The sequence below is a fragment of the Poecilia mexicana genome, unplaced genomic scaffold (genome assembly GCF_051168715.1).
Source record: "Poecilia mexicana isolate PSO_F unplaced genomic scaffold, ASM5116871v1 scaffold_7, whole genome shotgun sequence".
Classification (NCBI taxonomy): Eukaryota; Metazoa; Chordata; class Actinopteri; order Cyprinodontiformes; family Poeciliidae; genus Poecilia; species Poecilia mexicana.
In genome coordinates, this window is record NW_028263376.1 from 4,219,377 (window position 1) to 4,239,200 (window position 19,824).

The window sequence follows — 19,824 nt, forward strand, 5'->3', positions numbered from 1 at the left end:
CTGAACCAAACACGCCTGTCAAACAAATGTTAACAAATGCCTTGCCTAGGCACCCCTTTTCTAATCCTTAAGAACTTTAGTTAAAACATCGTTTAACTGGGACTCTAACCCTAATTTAGCCATAAGCAACTCTGAACAGGTGGGTTTTAAGTCGAGATTTAAAGGCACTCAGTGTTTCAGCTGTTTTACAGTTTTCTGGAAGTTTGTTCCAAATTTGTGGTGCATAGAAGCTGAATGCTGCTTCTCCTTGTTTGGTTCTGGTTTTGGGGATACAGAGCAGACCAGAACCAAAAGAACTGAGGGGTCTAGATGGTTGGTACAACAACAACAACAGATCTTTTATGTATTGTGGTATTAAGCTGTTTAGTTATTTATAAACTAACAACTGTTTTTTACAATCTATTCTCTGAGCTACAGGGAGCCAGTGTAGTGATTTTAAAACTGGTGTTATGTGCTCTGTCTGCCTGGTTTTAGTCAGAACGCAAGCAGCAGCGTTCTGGATCAGCTGCAGATGTTTGACTGATTTATTGGACAAACCTGTGAAGACACTGCTGCAGTAATCAGTGTGGCTAAAGATAAACGTATGGATGAGCTTCTCTAGATCGTGCTGAGACACAAGTCCTCTAATCCTGGAGATGCTCTTCAGGTGATAGAACACCGACTTTGTGACTGTCTTAATGTGGCTCTGAAGGTTCAGGTCAGAGTCCATCACTACTCCCAGGTTTCGGGCCTGATCGCTGGTGTGAAATTGTGAAATTGTTCTTCCAGTCAGCTGCAGAAAGTTTTGGCACATTTATATGTTCTAAGCATCTATTCAGTGACTGGAGGGGTTCAGAGTCACCTGGTGACATGGTAATGCAGAGCTGTGTATCGACAGGGAATAAAAAAAAAAGGGTCAAATCGAATAAAAAAAGAGTGTACATCTTCTGTAAAATATGAGACAGATAATCTGTGAAAAAGAGCAGCTTTTGCCATCTGAAGAAATGCTCCAGTCAGAAACAACCAATTAGAGCCAGGAGGAGGGTCTTAGTGCTGTCAATTAATCTCATGTACAAGGTGCTAAATGTGGAGAAAAACATCTCACCGTTACAGAAAAAACAGTTTATCTGCCTCCATCTGCAGCCATAGTAACTAGCCTGAGCATTCGCCGGTGTGGGGAACTAGCTGCAGTGTAGCAGAGAGGGACAGTGTGAGCAGCGCTAAGACCCGCCTCCGGGCTCTGAATGGTTGTTTCTTCCAGAGCGGTGTATTTCTGCAGATAGCTGTAGAACCACAGACAGAGGAGCTAATTTTTTTCACAGATTATCTGTCTGATTTTATGCTGTCACGACAGAATGATAGTTTTAAAATATATAAAAAACTTTTTTTTTTCTAATCAAAGATACCTACTGCAGTCTCCAAGCTGAGCTTCCACATTACAAGCATCCCTAACCTGCCACTCCCCCACTCAGCTCCTCCAGACTAGTCACAGCAGCAATTAGCAAACACCTGGTGGAACAGTGTGTTTTCTAAGCTCGTTTTATGAACTCCTACTCCATGCAACACTCCTAAAAACACTAAACGTCATCATAAGGATCATGTTGTGATGACATGCTGAAGGCGAAGTGTCTGAAAGAGCAGGAGTTTCTTAAAGAGACAGAAGTCCAATTCCAAGGCATTAAATTTCAAAGTCAAATCTCTTTTATGTCATATTTGATATGTACGTTTAAAACAACTGAAGGTAACATAGTTACTTGATTGTGTTATAAAATACCACTATATGCCTGGAAAATACATAATGCTACCACTATAATGACAACTTACAGAGTAAAAATAATCATTAACAGTTTTTCAATATCTTCTCTGCAATGTTTTAAATTCTTTTTTCTTGTACCTGAATAAAAACTCAAATGTTCCACCACAAAAAACAAAAATCCCTCAACCAGCCTGAATGACTCACATTCAGTAGTTAGTACCAAGAACATTAGCTATGCCTGTTAACCATTGTAGACTTTTGAAACTTTCAGTGCTGTGTTTTTGCCACCGTCTTTATTCATGATTCAAATCAACCACCTGCAGTGTTTCCAGTGATTTGCTTGTGTGTTAGGAGTTTGTCAAAGCTACTAAAGCATCAAGCAGAGATATTGATTTTTTTGTAGTAAATTTCTAATTCTGTAGGTTTAGGTAAATCTGAGACATTTGATAAAATTTCTTTAGAAATAAAAACATTTATTTTCTTCCTCATTGGCTGATAAAATGTAAAATATACGTACTGCTGCTTCCTGAGACATTGCTGATTTTAATAATTATCTGGAACTGACAAAACTAAAAGCTAATATCAGACAACTAAAACTGAATAGCTGAAATGCATGACTACTTAAACCACCTCTAAAATGCTCATAACTGCCTATTGTAGTAGTTAAAAGACCAAAAAATACTTTAATCTGCTTTAGTATGCGGTGGAAACCGTTTCAGCACTACCGCAGAACCTAGCATCAACTGTCTTCCTTATCTCTGCTCTTGGGGGTTCAGCCAATCAAAACCAAGGAAAACAAATGCTGCTCCTGGATTGGCTACTTACGTATTTATACATACACTCATACATTTTAGGGTACAATCCACAGATTCTAAAGTCATTGTTAAATATGGAGGAAAAAACGCTGACAAAAAGAACTGAAATGTTATAGATCAATCATCCTGCCAAACATTTTAGCTGAGAATCAGTGTTAGAGCAAAGCAGTCACCAAAGGAAAATAATGAAACAAATAAATGCAAAATAGTGTGAAGTGATTGAACTTCCTTCTTTTGCTGTTAATCTAAATATCCCTGTTAAACCACTGCTAGAAGGTTAAAAGCAACTGAGAGATTAAATGTGATCATTAGCACTGCTGGAAGAACACCAAGTCAATAACAATAAGAGATACACTGTAAAAGCAACATAGAGAAAAAAGCATTTTATTAGTTACTAGTGAATAATTCTACTTACTTAAAGGTGTTTAATGTGTGGAAATGAACAGACATTGACAAAATATGAAGCAAAGACATCAAAGTAGATTCTACCAACTGGTAGTTTATGATATGAAATCCTAACATTCTTGCTCTCTGAATCTGGATGCTGCACATTCATCATCACAAACACTCATTTATCATCGTATCACATTCTCTGCAGGCCGACAGAAGGGTCCTCACCGCTGCCATCTGAATACTTAATAGCACATTGTTAGCACAAGTTACGCTGCATCTGGTTCCTCATATCTCTGGAAGGTTCTCCAAGACAACTGCTGGCAGATGTAGTTTTATCGCCTGCTCACAATAAAACATGCAGCAGAACAAGTTTTCTTTTTCCAAAAAGAATATGGGCAATTTTAGAGCTGGTAATGGATGAATGGGTGAATGTCTTTGAGGGGGAAATGTACTGAGGACTCTTCTTCACATGCTTTTTAGCCACTTCCTTTATAGTTCCCTGTAAAGGATCACTATTTTTGGCAGATAAATGTACTTTCAAGTGTTTATCAGGACAGTGTTATGCTTAATGCATGCAGTAAAGGAGAAGGAATCCAAAACTATATATTGAGTTGGACATGATAGAGAAAAAGGAATTTTTTAAAATGCTGTCGAAATCCCTATAGCTCATAAAAAAAATCACACACACTTTAGTTGGAAAAAACAGACAGCATTTATTAAACTACAGTTATATTATTATTATATTGCCCTTTATGTCATGAGATCTCAAAGGGTATAATATGGATTTTCTATGTGGATCTCAGGTTGGAAAGGAATAGGCATTGATTTTACCCTTAAATTATATACTTGTGTGTTGTGACATGACTTATTTATATAGGCTATATAAAAATATTTAATAATAACTATTTACTAAATTAATTCATTTCAGATGTCTAAAAAACACAAATATATTTGTTGCATTACGACAAAACCAGGAACAAGTCACCAGAGTAGAAACAGAAAAATATAAATAAAAACCATAAGTTTCAGAGAAAATAGTGATGTTCCTTTTTTCTTTAATATCCTAGCTAAAGTTATGAAGAAAATGCTCCATGCATTAAAAAACAGTTTCTGAGGTTTTAAAATGGTAAATGTTGTGTTTGAATTGAGCTTGTTTAGAGTAAATATGCATCGTTTTTGGGGGGAATTTGTGCTTCTTTGCCAAATTTAGCTTATTGGTTGAAACCAAGAACAAAATGGTTGAAACCAAAAAGTTTACCATTTTGAAACCTAAGTAACTGGAGCCTGCCTGCTGGTTTTGATTTCAGCATTTATTCTAGTGATATCTGACATAAATGTTGCTGTTATGGCCGATAATATATAATTACTGATAATGTATTTAAGCAACACATTTCACTAACCTTTTGAGACCTTGAAAAAAGTGACCACACAGCTGCCTGTTTGTATTGTTTCAGTTTGGTCCTTCACATGACTGACCAAACACCATATGACCAACTGTCTCCCCTCCAGAAACAAACGCCAACATTGTGGAATATATATTGGTATTTAATATCAGCTCAGTTTAATTTATCAAACCAATGTGTTAAAAAAAGACTAATATAAAAATAAACCAATGTTAATGCCGATATATTGTGCATCCCTAATTTATTCAAGTTCCCTTCACATTTGTGCTTTTGTTGTTTTTGTAAAGAGCTTAATATTTTTTAAGTGTGTGTCTCCCAGTATTTTTACTATCTGGGTTTTATCCAGTGTGATAGATCTTAACCTCTGTTGGCCTCCATTGGTCTGCAGAGCCTTGTAGACAGTAGTTACTAATAAAGCTCTATTTGTCCGTCCGTGCTCACAAGGCACATCCTTGACTCATAAGGCTGCAACCGAAGATTCATAATTACTCATATTTACTGTTCCTTTCATTATTTTCAAAACACTGAAAATGATCCAATTTAAAAATGTCGAGTGGATATTATACATCCCATTTTCCCAATTAGCAATACAGAGATTATGCCTACAACATACTCCACGCATTCTGATTGGAGGTCTGCTTCACAGTACACCCAAGGTCTGGCTTAGCGCTTCAGGATGTTACTTAATGAGCGCTATGTCTGTGGTGTTCTGCTAACTCATAATTTAACAAAATTAAGACATTAAACCAATGAAAGTATGTGTGTACTAAAGGGCAGCCAGTACATGGAACCGTAGGCTCCACTGATATCTCTGCACTGAGTAACTTTCTACCAAGAATGGATTCTTGGTAGAAAGAATGCCACTTGTTTATCGGAAAAGCAATTGACATGCTTGGACCCTGAATGAACTTTAAAATATTTTAGTTATCGTTTCAAGTGTGGGATTCTCTAGCCAATCAGAGCACAGAATGTGTAGCTGGAGTCAGTTAAGAGGAAGATGTCTTGTTGGTTTAAATGGAGCTCAGCAGCCTCCATCCCTCTCATCCATCCCTGTGTTTGTTTTCTTTCTCTTCCTCTATCCCTGTTTACTTCCATTTCATCTAACTGTACTTGGTCTGCCTTGAAAGCCCAATTTGTTTTGGGAGGCGTGAATCTGGGTTTGATGCTAGAAATTTTAACTGTATTACTAAATACAGTAATACAAATAAATTCATATTTATTTGTATTATAAAGTTGAGGCAATTTATGAGTGCATGCTGTTTTTTAGCAAACAGAAATGTGTCTGGTTTGTGGTAAAGTCTGACAGTATAATTTTTTTATGTTTTTGAATGTTCCATGTGTAGCTAATCACCTGACCCCAGATTTCACCAAACATCACTGGTGAGATTAGAGATTGGATAAGATTATCATTATTCCATGATGTGTTCAATTCACCCCTGGCATTTGACATCACACTCTGTTCAAACCTAGACTAATGTAGCTGCACTACTACAAGATTCTGTAAAAAACAGTTTAACTTTTAAAATCTTTATTGCAAAAACAAAAATGGGGATTCTTACTTTTACCAAAAGCTGTATCTGTTTGTCTCATTCTATGAAAAATTTCTAGTTTTTGTGAACCCATTATTGTGTGTTTTGCCTCATTTTATGAATTGAATCTTAAATTGTCAGCCAATCCTGTGAACTTAACAATGTAATACATTTGGGTTTAAACTACTGAACAAGTTAAAAAGACACGATTAAAGGACCATACTGAATCCTTTTGAGACATCGGTTTTCCAACTCTGAAAAAAAAAGTCAGACTGCAGTAACCGTATTCAACAATATAACTAAACATTAATGTAGGCCTGTTTATTTTCTCTCAGTTGTCATATTATTGTGTGTTTGAATGCCTGATGTAAATGTGACCCACTCTCTTCGGGGCCATGTACCCCCTGTGGTTTTTCTTTTTGCCGAAAAGCAGTTGTGACAAACCTGCAAATTTAAATATAATCATGAGGAGTACCTGAACAATGTCTCTCTCAGCAAGACGTCCTCTGGAGGATACTCTCACCTCGTCTCCATCAAGCTCCTCCATCGCTGAAAGGACAGACAGCGACATGGGGAAAATTACTCAGTACTGGAGCCGCCAGGGGAGAGAATAAAAGAAGCTTTGAGATGTTGATTTTTCATGTTCAATGCATAATTGCTGAAGTGGGACACATCATGGGGACTGGGAACAGGTACACACACCTCTTCACACATGGAAAATAGGATTCTCATGGAAAAAAAAAATGGGGCATAATCACACCGGTTGGAAAACATAGTTTAGACCACTCATTGGGAAAATTCTGTTGTAACACACTATGGCAGCACCAGGACTTTCTGCAACTACAGCTAGTTACAGAATTGTGTCTGAAGTGGCACTCTTTCTTCAGTTTTCAAAAAAAAAAAAAAAACACTCAGAGCTGCAGACACAATAACTTCTTCACTCGCACGACATGACGAGTCCTTTAGGTTTAGATATCTTTACTTAAAAAATAAAGAGGTTACAAGTCATTGCACGCACGGTAAGAAAACTATATGCTCTCGTCAGCTCTGACTTAAAATGGAGCTGCCCGCTCTTAATTACGTCACTACAAGAGAGCGTCAAGCATTTTTCATATCAATAATTTTCTTAGAACTAGAATTACACAAGATGAATTAAGAATTAAATAAAATATAAACTGCAACTATAAAATTTACTTTTCCACATTCTCTCTTTCCTGCTTTATGGCTCTTACAGTGTCTGATTGCAGATGATTCTTTAAGCCGGCCTCACAAAACGTTTAGTTTGAAGTTGCCAAAAATGAAGTTGCATGATTAACCAGCATAGTCTTTTCAGGTCATAAAAGACCTGTGTATTTTTTGGTGTTGAATCCTGATATACTAGTCGAGTTATCAGTGGGTTGTGTTGACGAGTCTGTGTATATCTTAGCCGACACAGAAAGTGAGAAAAAAGAAGCATATATATTTTTTTGTTTAACCCTATAGTTTGGCAAGAACAGCTGGGGAAAATTTGTTCTCGTACATTAAGAGTTAAATCTAAATGATAGTATGTCCTATAAAGGAACTGAGTAACCTAAAAGTGCGGTTCTGCCATAAAAAGACAGTGATGCACAATGTGAAGCTGCATTAGCAAGAACTCCTACAGAGTCAGAAAACATTCCAAGGCAACACTATTGCATGAAGTCATTTTCAGAAATAATTTGAAAAAAAAAAGAGCCACAAAGACTGCAAGGTATTACTGACATGATGACCTTCAACACACCTTGGTGCTTTCGCAACCCTCCTGCCACTCGATTACTTAAACAAGTGGGAAATAATAGGCCATACGACACCGTGATGAAGTGTGAAGTTGCTACACCCTCCTGATCTGAAACAGATTGTGCACACTCACACTCCAGCAGTCCCCTCTGAGAAATAATTCATTGATCTAAAAGCTGTGTGGCGGCCACACACTTGACTTCACGGACCTTCCACGGCGTTTCTTTCAGGATGGGGAGCGGAGCATTAACCAACATAGAGAAGTCATTATGTCACAGCTGCTCTGGCAGCTTTCTTGTTTGAGCCCCTCAGAGTCAAGCCAAAGTCAAGGTCACCGTTAAATGATTTTTTCTGCTATAAAACATCATTTCTGTGTGTCTTAGACTGAGTGATGCTGGAATGTAAATGGCTGATCTATTCTAGTGGGTATCTTTTTGTTCAGGGCTTACTTTTTATTCCACCAATTCATATATAGGACACTCTGTTGATGTATTTATTTCCAATAGTACAATTCCCTTTTACTTTTTGTTGTCAAGGTATTTCCGTAGAACTATGTAGACTAAAACATTTTCAAATCAAGCTAATGGCAGAATCTGTAACTGATTAATCACATTTTAATCAAAAACTCTGAATTGATAAAATAAGCAACATTTTTCAATTCAAGAACCTTATTTTTTGCTAAATTATTGAACTAATAGACATGTGAGATTTACAGTTTTGAATCTTTTACTTAGATTAATTAATCATCAGATTGGCAAGAGCTCAATTTGTGTACCTTCTTTGAGTTGCATAACATTCCTTCTACTGTACAAATATCTTCTACTTTGTGTTGGTCACATAAAATACAAAGCATCAAATGAAAAGCATCAAGATTTGTGATAATAATGACTCAATATGTGGAAGAGGTTCAGGGATATGAATACTTTTGTAAATTATTGTATTTTTTAACTGTGGCAACTCAATGAACAGCTCTAAGGTAATAGCAGCTATATAGAATTAAGAAATGTTTTGTGACGGTAATTTTGTGTTTTGTGGAACTCTTCCAATTATTTTAATTAAGACTGTTTCTGAACTGCTTCAATGTGTGATTTTTTTAAGGAAGGACACCTCAGCAGGAAGAGCAGGACAACCATGAGAAACAAAGACTTGACTGAGGAATTAATTGTTAAAGTGATTTGTCAGTTTTAATATGACTGTATGTCAGTTTTTACTTGCTGAACTTCAACTTTCCTGCCACACTGTGTTCTATCTTGCCAAATATTTTCAGTATCAGAAAAGCATCGTACACGGGTATAAGTGTGAAAAAACAATATGCAATTTGCGGAAAATCAAGTCCTTTCACATCTTCAAAGAATCTGTGTCATTTTTGACTTCCCCTCCCCATGTTGTGTGGTGTGTGTGAGTATTGTTGAATTCTGCTCATTCGAGCTACTTCTCAGTGCAACGCTGGTAACTACTTCAGGACAAGGGGAACGTTTAAAAATTAACTCGCATATGTGGAAGACACTTCAGTAGAACGAGTTCCTATAATTGGTCATACAATTATTAGCTAAACTAATCAGGAAGAAGGTCAGGCTGCTGTTAGTTAGAGGCACTCAGCATCTCAGCAAATTAGTTCATCTTTGTCAGTGTAGACAAAGGGTATGCATAACACAGCACGAGATTATTTGATGAAAAGGGCAGTATTGGGTAAAATCTTACCACATGGTATAATGTTATTCCCTCATCAAAAACATACCTGGAGTGTTGCCTTGATATTTGAGAAATGCTTTTTTCTCCATGACTGCCTCACCCTCTGACAACTAACTCAGTCTTCTCCAATCAAAGCTTCACCTGTGCAAAGTGCCTGAGTGGACCTAGCTCCGCCTTCGAGATGCAGGTCCTCCTGGGAGCTGCAGTTTCCAAACTACTGAGCTTCCACCTCACAGAGCAGCTCCCCCCATGACTCCTCCAATCAGCTCCTTCAGACTAGTCAGCAGCAATTAGCAAACACCTGGTGGAACTGCGCATGCTGAGCACTGAGCTCATATGAGTTACTTTCTAGTAACTCATAATAAAAACATTATTGAAGGGTTAATAGAATAGTGATGTTGTTATGACTTCCTGAAGGCAGAGATTCAGAAAGAGCAGGAGTTTTTAAAGAGACAGAGACCCAAATTCAAAGCGTTAAATTATGAAGTCAAATTTATTTTTAGTCATATTTGACATATATGGAATATTTTAACATAGTTACGTGATTATGCTATAAAATGACACTATGTGCCTGGAAAACACATAAACCTGCTCCTTTAATAGTTCCTCACTTTCCTGAGGAACTTGCCTCCAAAAATTTATTGTCCAGGTATAATTGTCCAAAAAAAATCCTCAGAGATGTAGGCTCCCAGATATTAATATTGTTATTTTTTGGACCCTCTCTATGGAAGTCTCAGAGTCAAGGGGGAAATAATAAACTATTTTTCCAGCGCTCTTTTCTTTTGTTGACATGTAGGCACCAATAGTCTTCACTCTAGCTCACTAAAGAGTGAATTCATAAGCCAATCTTTTGGCTGGCAGAAAACCCCATATTCTATTCAGATTTGTTTCAAATGCCAATTTAAAATGTTAAGTAGCAGATGATAAACTGCTACAGCGGTTTTATCTTCTCTGTCATGTTTACTCATAAAAAAAAATGATTCTGCTCACCGTCAAACTCAGCAGGGCCAACACCAACAATGATTATGGACAGAGGAAGTGATGCTGCCTGTTAAAATAACACAAATGTTAAAGATTGTTTACATTTTAAATTCAGCAGATGTTGTAGATGTTTGGAGATGAAGAGTTTGGTCAAATTTATAACTTGAGTTTATTATAAACTCAAAGCCGACTGCTTGTTAGGCTTGTCAATGTAATCAATATATCGATATAATTGATACTAGAAAACTTAATTATTCAAAAACACTGTTTTGTGTCAAAATTGATACAATCTGGATGGTATCGATTTTATGTGGAAAAAGCAGAGGCTGATGAGTTCCTTTTACTTATTGGCTCAACAACTTTTTTACCCCCAACAGATTAGTGTAAAGTCTACAGATGAAACCCCTGATCACAAAACCCCCGATCCATCTGCTACACTGATGACAATAAAAGTCACGTAAGAACTTTAAAGTCATCCACCAAGAAAGAAACCCACCTAAGACTAATTGCTGAGAACAATTCATTATGGAATTCAAAATATGGCACTTTTGTTGTAGCCTAGAGTCAGTTCAACATCAGTTGAACTGACTCCTTTCTCCAATGTAGAGGCATACCTCCTGTCACTTTTGTATTTTTTTTTTTGTAAATGATGTGCAACATTTTCTATTACACCCTGATCTTTTTGGAGTAGTTCTAGATATTTTAGAGGTTTTAATATTTTTTATACTCTGAATCCCAATGTTCATGCCACATGTCAGTTTTTGGCTAATCAAGAAGTTTTAATGGGTTTATTTACAATAAGACAAAATGGTGAGGTTTAAAATGCTGCTAATGCTACTTTGGCCTTCAGTGTTAAGGCCAAAGTAGCCTACACAGAGCCTTCCCACTGCTCTGTGTAGATTTTCTGCACTGTTTTAGAATCGTGGTCTGCCTATGGTAGTAGTTTGGCGATGGCAGTGGACGAAGTGAAAGAAGCCGTTCAGTCTGTGTTGGCCACGCTTCCAAATAATGAGTAATTAAAAGCAGCGCAAAAGGAACGTTTAAAAGATTTTATTGGTGGTAAAGATGTTGTGGCCCTACTCCCCACATACAGCACACACAATTTTCAGTAAGCTTTATAATGTAGCTGCCATGCTACATATGTCACTGCCAAACGTTAGCAACTGGGTAAAATCAGATCCAATCATTTCAAATTTCATCATAGCCTACTTCTCCATCAAGCAATTGTTTCTCAATAGCCGAGGATCCAGACCTTCTGAAGAAAGCAAAGCATCTGGCTTTACCAGGCTACTTCTATCCTATTCCCTCAACATTTACAAATAGCGACTGCCTCACCCTCTGACAACTAACTCAGTCTTCTCCAATCAAACCAGGCAATTAGTAACGGATAAAAGTGATCGAGTGTTTGCATTTTTGATCAAGGAAACTTAGAAACTTGCGAGAATCAAGAATTCCCGTTGAGGCTATCGCCCCACAATCAACAAGCACATCTTTTGTGTTGACATGTAAATTCATATCAACACAAACTGTAACTAGTTTTGATGAAAACTCTGAAAGCAAGAAAAAAAGAAAAAAAAAACAGATAAAAACATGTCATGTTTTCCAGATTTCCTCCCAATTATAGGGAGCTAAATGGGTTGATTCTTAACTGTGCTAATTTGTGGGAAAGCCGTGTTTGCACTCTGAGGAACAGCCCTTCAGGTAAACGTCCTAGAATTTTCAGACATAAGCTGAAGGATGTAGGATGTATTGCAGCTTCACTTTGGGGAAGGTTTTTAAACTGACGCAACACCCTGAAAAATGCTTGTAGCAAAGGTTCAATGAGATGTCAACACTATTTTTAATGTTTTACAGCTGGAACATTTGGGGGTTTAAAGCAATTATCTCAAAATTTTTACCTGGCAGACAGCAGGTTTTATCAAAACCAAATAAATAAAAACACTATTGTCAGAAAATACTCTGCCTCATTTTCTAGCAGCACAAAAAACACAATGAAGGGACACAATGATATACATAAATATTATTGCTAACTGAGATGACAGGACTGTAACCCATCAGATCCTAGCTGTGTTTTCTTTTTGTTTCTTTGCTTCTTCTTCCATTGTGTGTGTGTTGGGTGCATATGTGTGTTAGTTCACTCACGTTCACCACTGCCTCTTTGGTCTGGACCATGTCAGATATCACTCCATCTGTGATCATCAACAGGACAAAGTACTGAGAGCCATCTGTAATCTCTGCTGCACAGCTGGGGACACACACACACACACACGCGCGCGCGCACACACACACACACACGCACACACACGGTTTAAAGCTCACATTCTGATGAGGCACAGAAACTCAAAGCACCTGCCTGCCCTCAGGAAGAGGAAAGAGGTTGAATCAAGTTCTGAAAATCTAACATGGTGTATGTTATGTTGGCATGACTGTTTTAGTTGTTTATAGCAATCCAACAAAAAGGAAACTATTGTGTTTCTTTGATTTGTACAAGCAAACATTCCTACTTCCTTGACCTGAGGTAAACATTTCCAAAAGAATTTTTGCTAATTTATAAGTAGTTTCTAATTATTGGTCACTCATCTGGAACATTGTAGATAACCCCAGTCCTGCCCGTAACCCTAACTGCGGTTGTTGCATGGTTCTATTAAGCAATAAAGTTGTCATTAATTTACTGTTACTGTTTGCTGTTGTTTTACACAGATTAGGTTCAATAAAACAAAGTCTTGAAGACGGTGTTTAAAACATTTTATATGGTTGATGGTTTTCATGAGACTCATACAATTTAACTGGTTTGGTCTCAGTAAGCTCGCCACCAGCCAATAAAAATCATTTCCCAGTGTTAAAGTTGGTGCTTTCATGCTAAAAAAAAAGAACTGACACCATACGAGCTCTGTCCGAGATTAGAAATGAATGGATGGTAAAAACAGCAGCATATTTTTCACATTAAAACAAGGAATAAACAAGTGTTATGGTTAAACACCTAGCTCTCTGCATTCCTGACGATTTAGTGCCGACACAAAAAATGACTCAGATACTCCTTGATGTTATTGGCTGGGCAAAAAGAATTACTGCATTGTGTTGTTTTTCTTCCTCAAATGAAAGCATCAAGAGCTCCTCAGCCTCATTTAAATTCAGCAAAAGCTGGTTAAACAGAGAGACAACGCTGTTTTTATCAAGGGACTGGACACATTTCGATGCAGAAGGTAAGCCACAAACAAACACTTGTACATGACAGAGAAAGAAAATAGGGCGTCCATGAAATAAATACTTCCAGCTGGAGAAACCGTCCTATTCAAGCGTCAGCAGCCATTGTCTGCTCCCTCAATGCAGGACTGAACTAATGCTCTCCCCGCACCACTAGACAGGACGACAGTTTTCCTCTTTACATTATGAATTTTAATGGGATATTCAATAAGTTTTTAGGAAAGCAAATTGTAAAGTGGATTTATTTATTTATTTATTTCATTTTTATAATCCACTCAGAAAAATGCCTATTATAATCCAAACATTCTTAAGACATTTTTAAGACATTTCTGGTTAATTCCGATGTTTCCAGATATTAATGATATTCATGTGAAATATGTGATGGGAAATGAGTCCCGTTTCAATATGGACAGTTTTCCTACCAGAACATGGACAAAGGAGAAGGCAGCCTAATAATTCAAACCACTCACTTAACAAAATATTAAAAGGCCACCCTGCTTTTGTTTCATTGAACTGCTCTTTTAATTAAAACCTGCAGGAGGATGTTTACAGCTGAAATTATAAACAGTTTCTATTTATGTTTTTTTTCTGAACTGAAAGACCATTGACAATTTGATAAAGACAGACGATGCTTAATAGAGCACGTTCATTTGCTAAATGATGTTCCCGTTTAGAATCTTATAATGGAGAAGCGGGTCATGCTTCAGCCAAAACCACCTTTTAAATGACAAGTCAGTGAAATGTGAGTCTGAGTGGTTTTTCTGTCAAAGCCCCCTTCCTCCACCTCACATCACTTAAAAAAGCTTTCTTGTTGGAGGATCAGTTCAGTATCAGAGGTGAACAATTAGGGCCTTCAAAGTAGAGAATAATAATAATTTAATGGGGTTTTTTATTGACAGTGTAATGTGTCCTCTGACTGATTTTTGTAGCTTAAGGCAGAAATTGGTCAATTGAAGTATTGTTTAAAGTATCTTCAAGGAGATTTTTAGCTTGAGTGTTAGAATAAAAGAAATTAGCCAAAGTCTGCGTAACCTTGACTAAAACAAAAACAACACATCTTCACTGGATGAACAGAGTTCTCTCTGCAAAAGAAAGTTATTTTCTCACACATTTTAATTGAGAACAAAATAAGCAATAGTTTTTAATTAAAAACCCTTTTTGCTGCTAACGTTTTGAATAGACATATGAATGAGCTCAACAAAAAGATATGTATTGTTTTTAATATGTTTTTCAGGTTATTCAACCATCAGATTGGTTCAAAGTGTTACTCTACCCATTCAGCTTTCCAGTGTTTCAGGAACTCTTGATTATTTATGGAACTTCTTTAGAAATGTGGAGTGTGGATTCTGACATTAGCGTTGGAACTTCTGTGCTACTGCTGCTACATGTTTAGCATGAAGATGCTATTTTAGGCTTGAATAGCTTCTCTGATAGGCTAACTCCTTTTAGTGCACAACAATAATCTCTTCCAGCATCTCATCAGCTTGTTTTTTTTGAAGCTCAATGAACCCTCGGAGGTCTGAGAGAAGCAGCTTCATTATCCTTTACTGCTTTATGTGAATGTCGTTCATGTGTCAGATTTACTGACGTACCAGAAACATGTGAGCACAAAGGTTCCGGCTGGAACCTATTGTATGTAAAAAAATAAAAAAAAACATGTGATTAACTGCATTAAAATTTTCAATGTGTTTAAATCTCTGTAGTCAATTACTCAAAATTAACATGTTAGTAGTCTCGGCACTATACCTTGTACAGCATGAGGTAATTTTTTAAACAGAAAAGCAATTTTTACTATTACTGCATCAAAAATATTCCAAGATTATGACTTACAGTGAGTATTAGGGTCAATGTAGATAAAGACAGACAAAAATAGATAAATTCCACCAAAACTTTCACATTAATACAAGAAAGAACCTGAACATGCTCTTTTGTCAAAATGTCATAATTTTGCAAGAATTATTTATTTATTTATTTCTATCATTTATTAAAGTCATACATTTGCACCATTAAAAACCAGGAAAGACATTTTCTGGTGTTATATGAAGTAATACATATCTAAGTAGAGACCATAAAGACTGTAATGTCAGACACTTGTCACTCATTTCTCTAAGGTTAAAGCAGTAAATTTTCTCAAAATGTAAGTGGGACATCCAGGCTCTTTATATCAGAACAAGTCTCCTGTGGCTCTGAAAATTGAACGACATTCTGTTAAAGAATATTGTTTGTGTAAAAAAAAAAAAAAAAAAAAGATGAATTATAAATTATTTGAAAACCTTATATATGTCATATATTATGACATATATCCTTCAGAAATCCAACAGGCCAAATTCAAAAATGGTAAACCATGTGCAGCTTGGTACTTGGTTCAGCAGCCTTTTCTGTCTGACAACCACTTACCACATCATTTATTGTAAAAGTCTGTTACACTTCAACTACCAGTCCACAAAAAAAGCTCCAAAGGGAAGAATTGTGGGACATAAACATGACGTTTGCTCCAAGAATCTAGATTAGGAGACAGCACAACAGTGTCTGAAGGGAAATTCCAGATAAATATGAGGGATAATGAAAAGATCTCCACTCCCCAAACGGAAGAGGAGGACGCTGTAACAAATTTTAATGCAGGAAAAGCCTGCAACAGCAAAATACTAACAGAAAAAAAAAAAACTTGCATTAGTCAAAAGATTTACTGGAAACAGTCGAGACTTTACTTCAATCCATTTTGGTCTGTGTCTCATGTGATTAGAAGAGAGAATAACAAAACAACCTCCTTTTAGCATGCTGCACTGGCTGGTATCTACGGAGCCCCCCAGGGGACATGGGGAATTTTTTTTCTTTTGCGTTCCCTCGCAAACGGTTTTGCGTTCCCTCGCAATAATCTACTGATCAGTTCATGCGACATAATTGATACTATAAGCCTTTTTTACGGTGGAAGCCGTACTTTCTGCTTTAATACAAGCTTATAAGGTTTTTCCATGGACTATTGAGTTATTATCGCGGGGTAATAAGTCATCTGATTGTGTCTCTATTGTGTTCGTGTCTGAATGGTTTAAAGGGCTGCTTTCAGTGCCGTTCCATCTGAGCCTTAACAGACATAAACATGCAGTAAATAAATCGATTTTCAATCAGTTTTTTGCACCAAAGCGTTAATAATAATAAACACGTTTTATTATTATAAAACACAGCAAACTAATGGTGGTAGAGGGCCGCTCATCTGCCCGTGTATCAATCAACTCCTAACCTCTTCTTTGTTCTGTCACAATTATCGATTTTTTAAATTTTTATTATGCTCCAAACTTTGCGAGGACTGACCACCCAGCTCACCCGCTGCCTCACACACACACAGCCAGCAGCGTCACCTTCCCATTCATACTTCATGACAGTCACGTCCACATCGACACGCCCACCACCAGGTGTCAAAGCCGCTGCTCCTGTCATATCAATAATTACTTATTTCATTCATATTGCTCTTATAGAGCCTCAGTGAAAACGTGTTTATTATTATTAACGCTTTGGTGCAAAAAACTGATTGAAAATCGATTTATTTACTGCATGTTTATGTCTGTTAAGGCTCAGATGGAACGGCACTGAAAGCAGCCCTTTAAACAATTCAGACTACGAACACAATAGAGACACAATCAGATGACTTATTACCCCGCGATAATAACTCAATAGTCCATGGAAAAACCTTATAAGCTTGTATTAAAGCAGAAAGTACGGCTTCCACCGTAAAAAAGGCTTATAGTATCAATTATGCCGCATGAACTGATCAGTAGATTATTGCGAGGGAACGCAAAACCTTTTGCGAGTGGCAAGTTTTTTGACCTCTACAAATCACCTTAGCTTCTGCCCAAACTTGAAAAGGGCTTGCTCCCATCAAGAAATCCAGGACCAACTCTTCTCAGTGTCATCTTTTTATTTTAAGTGTCATCAGTGTCATCTTTTCTCTTTTTTTCTTTGAATCACTGTACTTTTCAATACATGACACCCAAGCAGGTTGAAAACCTACAAACAAACAAAACAAATTACAAATTGCTTTCAAGTCATCAATAAATAAACAAAATAAACTTGGTCCTCTGAATGCAGGTTGAATGTTTTAAAGTTCAGTTCCTACCAGTGGTGTCTCTGAGGGAACTTGAAGATGAGGTTTCTTTGTCTGTAAAGGTCATACTGAGCACAGGTGTGCTGAGTTGCCTTATATGCTCCTGATGGGCTTAAGAAGAGACGGGTGAGTTTGATTTGCTGTGAGGTGCGTGCCAGTTGGGTGGAGACGGTAATACTCTCACAAATACACCATTTACTGCTTTAACTTGACACCTCCCACTTGAGCTCCTGGTTTTTGAACCCAAGGAGGTCACGCCTCTCTCTCTTCACCAGATCTTGTCCCAGCAGGGTTTTCTTGTTCTTCTATTGGCAGTAACACAACAATGCGCCTTACATCTCTGTGAAGTATTGTTGAGGGTATCTTCATTTGAAGTTCCTTCCTCGTCTTCCTCATTTGTCCTCCAGCTCTCACAAGTGGTACAGGGTAACTTGGATAAGTTCGTACATGTACATCTCTTACAGTCCCCTTTCCGTCACTGTTTACACTGATCACTCTGCCAAGTTTGTACTGACTTCTCAAAGCATTTTGGTCTGCAAGCCAAATAATGTCTCCGACAGCAACATTTCGCTTCTTTGAATGCCATTTACTTCTGACAAACAAATTTGGTCCAGCTAGTTGACTCCATTTTCTCCAGAATCTGTCCACTTCTGTTTGAATGAACTTTAATCTCTTGAGTGGATAACTTTTAAAGTCAAATCCACAGTTATCACTTTTTAGATCAGTTCTTCCAAGCAGCAGAGAGTTTGGTGTGATGTAGCTTATGCAATCTTCTCGACTTTGAGTTCTTGCATCTATTGGTCTTTCATTAGCCAGATTAGCTGCCATATACAGGAATGTTTGAAATTCACTCCATGTAAAAACTCCATCTGATCCTAGATTGTGCAATGCTTGCTTGACTATCTTTACAGCTGCTTCTGCTGCCCCATTCCTATGGGGGGAGTCTGCAGGGTGTATTTTCCAGCTCCATTCAGTTCCATGTTCCAAAGCTTTATGTTGAATTTGCTCTTTGTTTAATTGGTCCAAGAACTGATGAAGATCAGCCAGGACAGGTTTAGCTCCAATAAAGTTTTTTCCGCCATCTGACCATAACTTCCTTGGATGTCCTCTTAAGGCTGTAAATCTTTGGTATGCTAACAAAAAGCCTTCACTTGACTGATCGCTTACAAGATCTGTGTGAATAGCTCTAGATGACATGCAACAGAAGATGATGCCCCACACTTTCAGCTCAACTCTTTTCCGGGCCTCATCCCTCACTTCATAAGGTCCAAATAGATCAATAGTAGTAAACTCAAATGGTCTGGCAGGCAGTGTTCGTTCTGGTGGAAGATCACCCATTATCTGTTCACATCTTTTTGCCCTGATTTTCCGGCACGTCACACAGTTATCCACAACTTTTTTAGCCAATCTTCTGCCTCTCACCACCCATGCTTTTTTCCTCATCTGCAGTAATGTTCCAGCAATGTCTTCATGATTTACTTCATGAGCTTCAAGAACAACCAATGTGGATATCCATGAGTCATATGGTAAAATGGGAACAGCTCTTCTGTCTTCATTAAAGGATTGAATACGACCCCCACATACCTGAAGTCCAGAATCTTGTTCTTTAAACACAACTAGTCTGTTTAAAGTTGTGTCATGGAATGAGATATTCTCTTGTGCAGCCAGAAAAACCTCTCTCAGTGCATTCTCACACTCTTTAACACTAAGCCCGGGATGGATGGTTGATTGTTTGATGTCTGTTGAAATTTTTACTTTCACTTTTCTGCCACTATGGTGGGTTTCTAAAGTGAGTTTCCAGTTTTCAACAGCTCTTCTCACCCATGCAATAACTCTGACTAGTTTAGAAAGACTGCTGTATCTTCTCTCTTGAATTAACTGCTTGGCAATGAATGTAAGAGATGAGACTTTGAGCTCCCTGACCCTTTCTTTACACTTTGTAACTTTTGGAGCATTCTTTGTCACCTCCTCATCACACAATTTTTCTTTAGTTTGCTTAGACTGTGCTCTAGTTATTACTGCTGAGAAAGCTTTTCTTTGGAGTTTTTCAACACCTTCTTTTGCACTCATAGCAATGTCTTTGGCAGATCTTTTTGGCCATTGGTCAATAGGTTGCAACAAAAATTTTGGTCCATTTTGCCACTGTGAGTCCTCTTGGAGGTGCTCAGGACCTGCTCCTCTTGATGTAATGTCTGCAACATTGAGCTCACCTGGAATC

At 37.5% G+C, this 19,824-nt stretch overlaps 1 protein-coding gene across 1 annotated transcript in view; it reads right to left on the reverse strand.

Moving 5' to 3' along the window:
• LOC106915448 (copine-9-like) overlaps positions 1-19,824 on the reverse strand; it is a 73,644-nt gene that overhangs the window by 10,246 nt on the left and 43,574 nt on the right. The window contains exons 12-14 of the mRNA XM_014983043.2: positions 12,446-12,548; positions 10,313-10,370; positions 6,351-6,424 (exon numbers count right to left, since the gene is read on the reverse strand). Coding sequence (XP_014838529.2) covers positions 6,351-6,424; positions 10,313-10,370; positions 12,446-12,548 — 235 coding nt within the window. The remainder of the gene's footprint in view (positions 1-6,350; positions 6,425-10,312; positions 10,371-12,445; positions 12,549-19,824) is intronic.